At 34.5% G+C, this 12,382-nt stretch overlaps 2 protein-coding genes and 2 long non-coding RNA genes across 5 annotated transcripts; 3 read left to right on the top strand and 1 right to left on the bottom strand.

Annotated features, from left to right (window-relative positions):
- The first annotated feature begins 1,885 nt into the window (after positions 1-1,885).
- On the top strand, positions 1,886-4,549 carry LOC108487081 (F-box/kelch-repeat protein At3g24760). The gene is made up of 2 exons (XM_017791311.2): positions 1,886-3,179; positions 4,142-4,549. The coding sequence occupies exon 1, from the start codon at positions 2,014-2,016 to the stop codon at positions 3,142-3,144; it is 1,131 nt and encodes a 376-aa protein (XP_017646800.1). The 5' UTR covers positions 1,886-2,013; the 3' UTR covers positions 3,145-3,179; positions 4,142-4,549.
- Positions 4,550-5,072: 523 nt separating this feature from the next.
- On the top strand, positions 5,073-8,184 carry LOC108489655 (uncharacterized). The gene is made up of 8 exons (XM_017794336.2): positions 5,073-5,398; positions 6,108-6,188; positions 6,266-6,354; positions 6,439-6,513; positions 6,756-6,859; positions 6,948-7,031; positions 7,159-7,221; positions 7,719-8,184. The coding sequence occupies exons 1-8, from the start codon at positions 5,276-5,278 to the stop codon at positions 7,817-7,819; spliced, it is 720 nt and encodes a 239-aa protein (XP_017649825.1). The 5' UTR covers positions 5,073-5,275; the 3' UTR covers positions 7,820-8,184.
- LOC108489656 (uncharacterized) lies at positions 7,042-11,855 on the bottom strand. 2 transcript variants are annotated; one of them, XR_008274227.1, is made up of 3 exons: positions 11,602-11,855; positions 10,544-11,044; positions 7,042-7,422 (listed from the first exon to the last, which is right to left on the bottom strand). It is a non-coding gene; the product is annotated as an uncharacterized LOC108489656 (long non-coding RNA). The 2 variants fall into 2 exon arrangements; XR_001872039.2 differs by lacking the exon at positions 7,042-7,422 and having other exon boundaries at positions 10,432-11,044.
- LOC128283817 (uncharacterized) lies at positions 9,317-10,540 on the top strand. The gene is made up of 3 exons (XR_008274228.1): positions 9,317-9,969; positions 10,055-10,160; positions 10,309-10,540. It is a non-coding gene; the product is annotated as an uncharacterized LOC128283817 (long non-coding RNA).
- Positions 11,856-12,382: the final 527 nt, after the last annotated feature.

Here is a 12,382-nt window from a genome sequence, read left to right on the forward strand (position 1 = left end):
TTTTACTATTTTTTATATAAAATATATAAAATAATAAAACACACTTAAAATAATACAATTTACTTTATAAAATAATTTTATTTTCATCATTATTCAATCAAATTAAATAGACAATTTACTTTATAAAATAAATTTATTTTTATCACTATTTACTCAATTAGTCATTTTCTTTTGGTTTCACACCAACCCATTTTCTTTTTCTTCCTTTTGAAGTAAACTGAGTTCATTTCTAAGTGACAAATTTCCAACTTTATTTTCTCTCCATCTATATCAGTGCTTTAACTGACCTGAACCTTTTTTTTTCTTTTTATGTTAATTCAATTTTTATATTTAATATATCTGAAATACCGATGTAAATATTATTCTTTATATATAAAAGTAAAAAATTAATGACTTGATTGGTATGAGTATTATTGTCAATGTAGAAATATGTGGGTTTGAATGCGTTGAAATACATTTTTCTCTTATTTACGTGTTGAGAAAAAATATAAATAATTTTAAACATTGTCTAAAAAATAATAGATATGACTAGATTATTAAAAATATTTTAAAAAAATAGTGATGCAATTTTTAAACATTATTCACGTCAAGTTAGAAAGGTTCGAATTCTTTTTCCTTTCTTCCGAACTTTTGCTTGGATATGCTAGTAACTGGCTCAATTTACTATTTGGATACTAAATAATAACTAATTAAAAATGGGTGAATAATTGATATACTCGTGGTGAATATTTGAGTTTTAACTTAATTGATATAGACATTGTTGTCAATGCAGGAAGATGTGAGTTCGAGTGCGCTGAAGTGCATTATCCTCTTATTTATGGGTTGGGGAGATGCTATAAGTAGTTCTAGTCATTGTGTATATATATATATGAAAAAAATAGATACGATTAGAACCTATAATAAGATTGTTCAAAAAAAAATATGAAAAATAAACCCATAAGTGATTGTAGCTTGGTTTCCCAGCAGTTAAGTATTTATTTGTCGAAGTCCCCCCAAAACAGGAATTTAAGAAAATATAAAGGAAAAAATTAATACTTTTGGAAAAAAGAAAAAATCAATGCATATTGACATAGAATATTTACAGATAAATATGACATTTAGTTTCTTAAAGGTTATGTACCGAATAGTATAATTTCAACCATAAATACAACAATTAATAAATATGGAATGTCTCTATTTTAAAAGTTGAAAGTTTTGGTTAGGAAGTTTGAGGATCAAACTAATAGAGTTTGTCATTGTGAAGGATTAAATTTATTAAATTATTTAGAATTAAGATCAAATCGATAGAATATATAAGTATTAATGATTAAATGAGTTATTATACTAATTAGAAAAAAGCTTTCATTATCAATCAAACTATGGGTGACTAAAACAGAACACAGATATAATTAAGTGACTATTTGTATAATTTAGCTTACTTTATTTTAATTATAATTAATTGAATATATATAATTTATAATTGTAATTGTAAATTAAAAAAATTATAAAATTAAATTTAAATACTATAATGAACTAAACTTACAAAATTTTCATCCAAAATGGCAATTTCATTTTTCCAAATTCCAAAACCATAAATAATTATCGGTTAAAATATGTTTTCAGTTGCTACACTTTAACAAAATTTAAGATTTAATCCATGTATTTACAAAATTAAAAACTAAATCTATTCTTTTATTTAAAACTATTAGTAGTTTTTGTTAAAATGTGTTAAATTGAAATTTTGATTAAATTTTCTTGTTAAGGCATAGTACATGGTTGACAGAAAAAAAAAGAGGGTAAATTAATAAATTTTAACCAAAGGTCAAAAACCACAAATAATGATAATGATCGGAGTCCAACAGAATGACTAAATCTCAAATTCTATAAAAGTGAATGTACTAACCGCATATTTTAACTTTAATCCTCTTTTTCCTCTTTTTCTTCTCATTTCCTTCGAAAGCCACGTTCTTTCACCCACCTCTCAGTCTCTCATTGCCAAATTCCAACTACCTCTCGGTCTTCTTCCTCCATTCGATGTCAGACCACAACCCTAAAGAACCCAACATCAACTCTCTCAGCCTCGATCTCACCCAACTCATCTTCTCTTCCCTTCCTCTCCCTTCCCTCCTCCGTGCTTCCGCCGTTTGCAAGCTCTGGAATTCTCTTATTTCCTCCCCTTCTTTTACTTCCCCTTGCCTTTCCTACCCTTGGTTCTTCCTCTTCGGTCTCCACAACACTTCTTCTCGGAACAACCAGTCTTTCGCCTTCGACCCTTTGTCGAACGCCTGGTTTCTTCTCCCTCGCCTTGATGACCCCTCTTCCTCCTCTGCTTTCCTCGGCTCCAATGGCTTCTTTTTCACCACCACTCCCAATTTCAGCTACACCCCAGTTCTCAAATCCGCCTGGCGTTTCACCTCGCCCTTGAAGTTCTCCAGGCTTAACCCTCTTTTGGGTGTCTTCTACGATGGTTCCTCCGGTGGGTTCGGCTTCAAATTCATCGTCGTCGGTGGAGTCAGGTTCATTGGTGGCTTGGTTGATATCGAAGACAGGTTGGCTGTTGAAATATATGACCCGAATCGTGATTCTTGGGAGCTTTGCCCCGCTTTGCCGGCTGATTTCAGGTCCGGGAACTCAAGCCAATCTCTTTCATCAGCTTTGTTCAAGGGCAAATTCTACGTCTTTGGGATCTACTCTTGCTTCGTATCTTCTTTTGATTTACGAAACCGCGTTTGGAGTGAGGTTCAAACTCTCAGGCCACCAGGGGTCATTTTTTCCTTTTTGATTCCGTGCAACGACATGCTTGTTTTGGCCGGGATGTGCAACGCGCCACGGGGACCGTCGTTTAATCTCTGGAAAATCGATGAAATTACATTGGAATTCAGCGAGATTTCGATCATGCCGCAGAGCTTGTTACACAGCTTGGTAGAAAGCGAGGAAGATGAAAATTTTGCAAGCTTGAAATGCGTTGGAATGGGGAATCTTATATATGTATTCAATGAAGAGTATCACCAAAAGTACCCATCATGTCTTTGCGAAATCAGTGCTGAAAATGGGAAATGCAGTTGGAGGAGAGTGCCTCAGTTGCCATTACCTGTTAACAAATTCCATAAAGTCATTAGCTTTTGTTCCACCGTTTCTCTAAGTCATTCTTTCCCCCAACAATAAGATGTTGGGGGTGGCACAAGCTATGTATCACCTTGGTAAGTTTGAACCTTGAGTTTCTTTTCCTCTTATCTTCCTTTTATGCTTGATGTATTGCATTTTATTTAAGCATTGGTATTTGATTAGAATTATCATGGTTTTGAATTTAACAGGTCAGTCTCTAGTGTGATTGAATTTATACTGATTGTGATCTCGATTGAATCTATCAGTTTTTGTAGTTTGTCATTGGTGGATGAATTGTATCCAGCTCTAGGATAAACTGGATGTCTTGACTTCATTTGGAAGGTTCTGTTGCATCCTTGGGGCAATTTTTTGAGCATAAGATGCTAACAAAACCTGGGTTATTGGTCTTAAGTGCAAATAATGTCCAAAGAGTTCTTTTGGTGGGTTAAAACCCATAACTATCCTTTTTATCTGTCATTATTCAGTAATTCATTCTTCATCTTACAATTCATCCCTAATAGCACCGACATAATCGAACCTTTGTTTCACTAGCTATTCGCATCTCAGCCACTTGCTTTTTGCATGTCTGTGTTAAGAAGCTTTTGAATTTGTACACTGCTCTGTAATTCCTTTACTTCCGTTTTTGGTTGTCATGCACGTACTTAACATCACATCATCATATTCCATAGTTGTTTGTGTGTCACATACCAAGTCCTTTAGTGTGAAGATAGTATAGCAATGCCATTGATGCACTGTTAGTTATTTTAGTTATAAGAGGTGGTTTTGCATATTACCATGACGGTTGCAAATTAAGGTATCTATTGAACCTAGGCAATCTTGCATTTGATTAGTAGTGCTACAGCCAAGGATGCGTATGCTTGCTGATCAGTCAACTGTTCTACTTCAATAACTGACCTTCATTTAACCAAAAGAGTAAAAGATGGTATTGAAATAAATACACCAAGTATGTCGTCGATTACCAAATGCTTGCAATTTGTGCTGCGTTATGCTGGTCTAATGCTTGATGTTACTGAAATTACATTGCATCTTTCCGCAGCTTGCTCAAAAGCAAGTCCAACAACAGATTATCAAGAACCCCACAAATTGTGGTTGCAAAACAGAATCATGCTTTCATGCCGAGATGAGCTTGAAGATGCCTGCTACTGTACAGTTCTTCATCTGCCAGCTCTTGCATCTAAATAGTCTTTTGAGAAACATTGTTAGCTTTTTATTTGCAGAGTCTCACAAGGAAATAAGGTCACAGAGTGTTTTGTGGATGCTTTAGTTTCTTCTTTCGATCGATAATCCCTCAAAATCGATCCTTTCATTCAGTTAACTATTATGTTGGTGTCTATGTATTGAAATTGTTGTTCTGAAATAGATTTGTGCTTCTTTTCTGTGTCAGAATTTGAAATGTGAATTGTATGAATAAAATAATTTTTATGGAGTAATGGTTCAGCTTAAATCTTTTCCTCTCAAGTAAAGGTTAGGATTATTGAATGGCCTGCATTATTTTTGCAGACATTAATGAACAACAATCCTAACAGGCACAATCTATTTATAATTATTCTTATTGAATTTTCTTGTTGACCAAATTTCTTTTACTGAAAAAACATAAAATTATAGATAATTTTTAAAAGAAATTAAAATTATGGATAAATCTAAAATAAATTTAAATTAACCATTTATAAATATAAACAAATTTAACCTGATCATACATTATAGTAATGTAATACAATAATCCTACCCAACCCAATTTAGTCATAGAAGAAAGAAAATTCTAAAACATTTTATTAAAATTTTGTTTCGGGTTACTTTACTCTTCATTTCTTGATTTCCAAGAAAATATATTCAAGCTAAAAAAATAAAAAACAAAAGAAAGCTTGGGCCCAAGGTTTAGGGGCCACATAGTATCAACCAATCTAAGCCGTTCGTGTATGCAACTCGCTTTCCTGTAGCGAGTGTAAAAAATAAAAGGTTATTCTCTGCATAAAACCAGAGCAAACCCCAACCCAATAAAAACCCGAGAAGGAGAAAGTTAGCTAAAGATTTAAGCAAGGCCACGGAAGAAGAAAAAAGGGATTCGCTTAACAGCCAACATTTTGTTTCCTTCTGCTACTGGCTAGGGTTTAAATCAGGGGTTTTCCTTCTTCTTCTCACTGCTTCACCACTATTCCACCATCAACAACCAATGGATAGATACCAGAAAGTAGAGAAGCCAAAGCCTGAATCACCCATTAACGAGAATGAGATCCGAATCACTTCCCAAGGTGCTATTCGGAACTACATCAACTATGCTATTGCTCTTCTTCAGGTTCCCTCCCTCTTTATCTTCACCCTTTTTTTCCACTGACCTTCATTCTTGTTGTCATTTTTGTTTCTTGGCATTTCCTGCTCGAGGGTTTCTCTTCTTGTACTGAGTAGCTTTCTTCTATGGATTTGTTTGCCTCCATAGCTGTCTTTTTGGACTTGCTTTTTCTTTTATGAGTTTTTGGTTTAGGGATTTGACGTCGGTATCTTTTAAGTGTTAGTTGCTCGATAGTTTTGGGTTTTCTCTTTCCTGATTTTGAGAAAAATGATTGCATTGCGTATCTTTGTTTATCAGAGTTGTTTGTGTTCAATCCCTGTACTATTCAATGGGTTCTATCCTCTTGTTATGAATAAAGCTATTTGATACAATTTTTAGCTAATATCTGCTCTATTCTTGTGTGTTATTTTTAGCTAATATAAAATTTGGGGTTAGAATTTTTTAGCATTCTATTAGTCCATTACTATTGATGAGTTGGTATTAGTTGTCAGCATATACTTTGCTAAATATGGAAGAAATCAAATCTTAAACATCGAATTTTCTTTTTATGTGACTCTGCTACCTTTTCTTTGAAGCTGGTTTCTATTGCTTTTTGCCTATTCTATTTTTATGTTGATTCACTCTGAATAATAGCTTTATTAGACTATTCTGCCAGTGGTGCACCTTTTTTTATATTCGTTGTTTGTATTCAAGTGTTTCGATGATGTGTTTTTAGGACAAGCATGTGAAGGAAATTGTCTTGAAAGCAATGGGACAGGCAATCAGTAAGACAGTAGCCATTGCCGAGATTTTAAAGGTTGTGATGTCCTTACTGATCATCCCTGCATTGTGTTTTGCCACTTTTCGTGATTACTGAATTGCATTGTGAAACAGAAGCGGATTCCTCGCTTGCATCAAGATACTTCCATTAGCTCGGTGAGCATAACTGATGTGTGGGAGCCTATTGAAGAGGGCCTTGTTCCGTAAGTTTCCTACTTTACTACCCCTATTTACAATGTGTCGAGTTTATACTTAATACATATGTGTATGTCTTATCTTGTTTGCAGTGTGGAGATGACTCGCCATGTCTCAATGATATCTATTACCTTGTCAACCAGAGAACTAAACAAAAACTCTGTTGGGTAGGCTAAATTGTCTTGTATTTTTTTGTGCTTTTTTTTTTTCAACAATGGGATGGTAAATTGATGAGATGTCTGTTGGTAGCCAATTGTATTACTTAATTTTATGCTTAGATGGGGTTTGATATAACACTAGATGCCAGTTCTTACATGTTTTAATAGCCTGTGATGCAGAATTATTTTTTATGTTGCTTGTTTGATTGAGGCAAGTCTTTGCTGGTATGATTTGAATTGTGTGACTCCAGGTATCAAGCTCCACATTATGCTGAACAACCAAAGCCACAATATCAATATCAGCAGCAGCAACCGCCGAAACAAGCTCGTATCCCATATAATGCTGTTAATGAAGGTGTTTTCTTGAACTAGTAGTTCTGCAACTGTTTTCTAAGAACTTTGTTCATTTCAAGCTCAACTCATTTCCTGTACTTTAAATGCAGATTCATATGGCCGAGGTAGGGGTCGTGGTAGAGGCAGAGGGAGAGGGCGGAGTTGGGGCAGGGGTGGCTATGGAAATTATCAAGGTATAATATATTGATTTTGAATAGTTTTATGATAATTGTTGACATTTTTCATTGAACTTTTACATTTGTGAAGCAAAAATTTGCGTTTTAGTTAGACCACACTTTATACTTCACTTATTTCTTATAGATAATGGTGGATATTCAAACTGGGGCAGAGGTGGTGGGCGAGGAAGAGGTTGGGGTTATCGTGGTAAGTATACTTTTTAATAGCTTATTGAAGGAGTGGTATTTTATAACTTTGAGAAGTTTTATATGCTAAAATAAAAACAGTTCATAGGTGAAGGTTCCTTGTCTTAAATTTGTGAACTTGGCTTTCCTTGCTCCTTCCTCATCTGTACTCGTCAACCAGCCCGCTATCGATTTTCACTCGTTTCAATATAAATCATATTGCCTACAATATAAGGAATGTAAAACAAAGTTTTGAGAGTAGATCAAGCAAAAGAATGTCTAGTTTAGATGTTAGTTGTAATGTAGAATTCAAAGGAAATTCACAATGATAGTGCCCATAATCTTTTAATTTGGAATGATGGCTTTTGCTTGTTATAACTTGGTTATGAGAGCATGGCAGTTGCACCTATCAAAGTAGCCAAAATCTTACTGAAATAAGTTGTAGACGCAGAATAGAATCATTGATGAATGAATCTCAAATTGCTGTAAAAAATTCATTTGGCTGTTTTATTGCGGCAGGTGCTGGTTATGAAAGAGGTAGAGGTGGAGGTGGTAGAGGCTTTAGCCGTGGCCGTGGGAGGATGGGTGGTGGTGGTCGCTCGAGGGGTGGTGGCTACTGAAGCATAATCTAAGACGGATAAAGTTTGTGTTTTTACCCCCTTTAGCTAGATGCTTGCTTGCCTTGGCCAGTGGGAAATTATGGAAGTAGTTCAGTTTCTAATAGCGTGAGATTGTGGCTTAAAATCTCCAGCATTATTAAGCAGTGGTAATGTGTTTGTTTCTGCATTATATGGATGAGAGGGTAGGGGTAGTTTTGTTGGGTTTTTTTTCGCATTTAGCCCAGGGCAAGATGATGATGATGATGATGATGATGGGTTTATATGATTTGTGCTGTAATTGAAGTTACCCTTATGGTTTTGCCAAATCCCAAATACCCTATCATGTTTATATATATATAATATGATTTCTTTATTCCTTGGATGTATATATTTGTCTCTCTCATTCTCTCTTTTCCCCATCTAGGAGTAATTCAAGGACATTCCCATTAAGGCTATCGAATCAATCGAAGGGAAGCTTAGCTACTACCTGTAGCAACTTTACCATGTAACTCGTGGTTAAAGCTGCATGGACCGATTATCCGTGGGAATTTTATATTTTTCCTAATTTGGTTTAACGGAGCCATTAATATAATATTACTACATTTAGCCGATAATTTGATATATCTACTATCTTACATACTATATTACATTTGGTAAAAGAAAACTTATTTAATAACTACATGTAATTAGAAAGAAAAGTAAATTTTTATAAAATAAAATAAAATTTCTTCAAAATATATATATATTTTTGCTTTTCTATTCCTCTTAAAAATATGAAAGAAACATTGATAAAGAAAAAAAAATAAAAGCAAACATATAATACCTTAATGGAACTATAATATGAAAGTTCAACTATACACAAGGCAACTAAGTCCTTTATTAATTAGCAGCTTTACTCTGCATATTAACCTAACAATTAGAGTCTTAAAATGGATATATACCCTTCAAACTTTTAAATGTATGACTAATTTTGATGATTCAATTAATGGAGACCAAAAGTACAGAGTGGTTGTGGATGAAAAAGATAAATAATTGAGCCATATATTGGAGCGCTATATGAAATGACCGATGGTAGATGGTTACAAAAAAACATATATTCTTTTATTGGGAATTGATGAATGCATTTTGGATGATTTGAATATGATGCTTACTGCTCGATATATAGGATCGACAAAAGCCTCGGGGTTGATGGTTTTCTGGCCATATTTTTTTAGAAATGTTGACATATTGTGGGAGAGGATGTAACCTCATTCTGCGTTGAGAGTCTTGAATGAAGGACTGGAGTTGGATGATATTAACACCACAAATATAGTACTCATCCCCAAAGTGTTGCATCCAAAAAACATGGTAAACTTCAGACCTATAAGCCTTCGTAGTGTTGTCTATAAAATGATAGCTAATGCAATAGCAAATCGTTTTCAGAAGGTGTTGGAGCTGTGTATTAATAAAGCCCAAAGTGTTACTTGCTTATTAAATATTGCATATGTTTTGTCAGAAAAGAAAAGGGTGCAAGGGTTTTATGACATTAAAATTAGATATGAGTAAGGCCTATGATCAAGTGGAATGGGGCTCTACAAGGGCAAAGATGGAACGTATGGGTTTTGATGTAAGGTGAGTCGACCTTATCATGAAATGTGTCTCTACAGTGTCATATTCAGTGAGCAATAAAGGAAAAATGGGTGAGTTTTTTCGACCTTTTAGGGGGCTTAGACAAGGAGACCCATTAAACCCTTTCTTGTTTCTGATTTGCAATAAGGGTCTTTCTACCCTTATGCGCATGGCTTTGCAGGAGGGTTTGATTAAAGGGGCAAAAACTAGTAGATGAGGCCTTCAAATTTCGCATTTACTTTTAGTCGGTGATTATGTCCTTTTCGGTGAAGCAAATGAAAGAGGAATTCAGGTTTTGAAGGGTATTTTGAAGGAATATAAATCGTGTTCAGACCAATGTGTGAATTAAGACAAATCAACGGTCTTCTATAGCTCAAATACCCCAAAAGAAATTTGAGTGTTGATTTCGAAAAGGTTTTTAGTTTAGTATTCAAATGATCTTAAGAGGTACCTGGGCTTACCTAACATGGTGGATAGACGGAAGAAAGTAGCATTTCAGCTCTTGAAAGACGGGTTCAAGAAGAAGATCGATGGATGGAATTTGAAGTTCCTGTCTCAAGGGGGTAAGGAAGTTTTTATAAAGTTGGTATTGCAAACTAGTCCAACTTACTCGATGGCATGTTTCTTACTACTCAAAACTTTTTGTAGGGAATTAAATAGTATCATGCCACAATTCAGGTGGCAAAAAGGACAGGAGAAAAAGGAATACATTGGTGTGAATGGTCTTGACTATGTGAGTTGAAAGAAGATGGAGGTATGGGTTTTCACAACTTTGAGAAATTCAATATTGCCTTATTGGCAAAACAAGGATGGCGATTGATAAATCGTCTTGATTCTTTATTAACTTGCGTGTTAAAAGCAAAATATTTTCCTGATTCTGATTTTTTTAAACGCATGTTTAGGGAACCAACCAACCTATTCGTGGAAGAGTATATGGGTAGCAAGAGGTCTTTTGCAAGATGGTTTTGGATGGAAGCTTGGTTCGGGGGACAATATTTTAATTTCCGAGCATGCTAGATTCCAGCTTCAGTTGAATATCGATTATGTGATAACATGCAAAGTAATGATGTGTCTTTTGTTACATATTTTATTGATAAAGCTAGCAGAGAATGGAAAAAGGGAAGTAATTTTCAATACCTTCTCAGCAAGAGATGCGGGCAGGATATTACAGATTCCCTTGGAAAAGGAGCGTCATGACGACCTAGTGGTGTGGCAAGGGGAATCATCAGGTGAATTCTTCGTCCGCAGTGCTTATAAACTATTACAAGCAACTTTGGCCCTAATTTTAATGCATTACAGACCGCTACTAAAGCTTTTTATAAGAAATTGTGGAACTTACAGCTTCCAACTAAAGTGAAAATTACAATCTAAAAAATTGCAAGAAATTTTATTCCTATTTTCCCAAATTTGAGACAAAGAAAATTGGTAGTGAATATAGGATGTCCTCGGTGTGGGGGAGAAATGTGGACCATGTCTTTAGAAAGTGTCCTACATCAATAGAAGTCTGGACCTGTTTAGGAGTAATCTAGGTTTTGAATAGGCCAGATTTGGAGCACTTGGATTGGCCTACCCGAGTTTTTGCGGAGAGCTCTCAACATCAGAGTCGAATGTTTGGATGTGCTCTGTGGACTCTTTGGTCTGAAAGAAATAAAATAGTACATGAGAGAAAGCAAAAGTCTGGAAAGGATATCTCACATACTATTGGCTGGTATTTGAGGGAACTTGATGATACGGAGGTTAGGAAGTATATTAGGAGTAGAACGAAGGCCAAATGGAGACCCCCAACTAGATCGATTGTTAAAATCAATTTTGATGGTGCCTTTGAGAAAGAGAGCTTTAGATCGTGCTCTGGGATAGTAGCAAGAAATACACACGGTGAGGTTCTGGTTTCACGAGCAGTTTTCACCCAAATGTTGGCTCGCCTTTTGCTGCGGAAGCCATTGCATGCTTGTGGACAGTGAAAACAAGTACAGAAATGGGGTGGTGAACGGTAATAATAGAAGGTGATGCATTAACTATCATTAAAAAATGTCAATCAGATCAAATAGACAGATCAGAGATCGGGGTTCATATCAGAGATATTCATCAGATTTCACAACAGTTTGGATGGATTCAATTCAAACACAAACAATGTAGCAAATAAACTAGCCCATGTTTTAGCTAATATGAGTCTAAAAACAGAGTAACTAACTTACGTGTATGGAGGAGTCCCTTACTTCATCGTGCGGAGAATGGAGGCGGAGAGACAGCGTGAACCAGACTGAAATAAGGTGTGCAGGGAATGAAAAAGGACAAGGAACGTCAGATTGGAAATGGGGTTTGGTTCCTTAGAAGCCGAAACCGTCTACTTTTTGAGAAGCGTTGATTTGAAAGGGCGGTTTCTGCATTAAATGTGGTTGGGTAGGAAAATCTTATCCCAATTTGTCTATCTTGATTGCAACTTCTTCACCAGTATTTTCTATTTTTCTTTTGCTTTTAATATCAAATCATATTATCATGAATTATTTGATAAATTATTTTGATATAACTAACAAAAATGTTTTTGAATAAAAATTATTTTAACAAAGAAATTATTAAGTTCAAAGCATAAAAATTATTTCAAGACTTTCTAACATCTTAAAAATATTTTGAACACTCTAAAATATTTTAAATAAAGTTTAAAAATAATTTTAATTTCTTGAACTTAATTGAAACAATCTTAAATCAATTGAAAAACTGCTCTCTATAATAAGTATCGATATTTTAGAAAAGTATCGATACCAATATGACTTTATCGATGCCAATTTTGCTCATTGAATTGAATAAAAAATTGAACAAAAACAATACGTATCGATACCTTTCAAAATATATCAATACCATTTAAATTTTATCGATATCATTTTTATATTGATACTATTTTTGCATTATGTTTTATGATCTTTCAAACAATGAAAAAAAGTATGGATACCCATTAAAATATATCAATACTTTTTACCA

This window comes from Gossypium arboreum, chromosome 11 (genome assembly GCF_025698485.1).
Source record: "Gossypium arboreum isolate Shixiya-1 chromosome 11, ASM2569848v2, whole genome shotgun sequence".
In the NCBI taxonomy this organism is placed as follows: Eukaryota; Viridiplantae; Streptophyta; class Magnoliopsida; order Malvales; family Malvaceae; genus Gossypium; species Gossypium arboreum.

What these genes read in the sequence shown, in the direction of transcription:
- LOC108487081 (XM_017791311.2), top strand. Translation starts at nt 2,014, where the DNA reads ATGTCAGACCACAACCCTAAAGAACCCAACATCAACTCTCTCAGCCTC.
- LOC108489655 (XM_017794336.2), top strand. Translation starts at nt 5,276, where the DNA reads ATGGATAGATACCAGAAAGTAGAGAAGCCAAAGCCTGAATCACCCATT. An exon ending in ATGCTATTGCTCTTCTTCAG is followed by an intron (nt 5,399 to 6,107) that starts GTTCCCTCCCTC and finishes ATGTGTTTTTAG; the next exon opens with GACAAGCATGTGAAGGAAAT. An exon ending in AAGAGGTTGGGGTTATCGTG is followed by an intron (nt 7,222 to 7,718) that starts GTAAGTATACTT and finishes TTATTGCGGCAG; the next exon opens with GTGCTGGTTATGAAAGAGGT.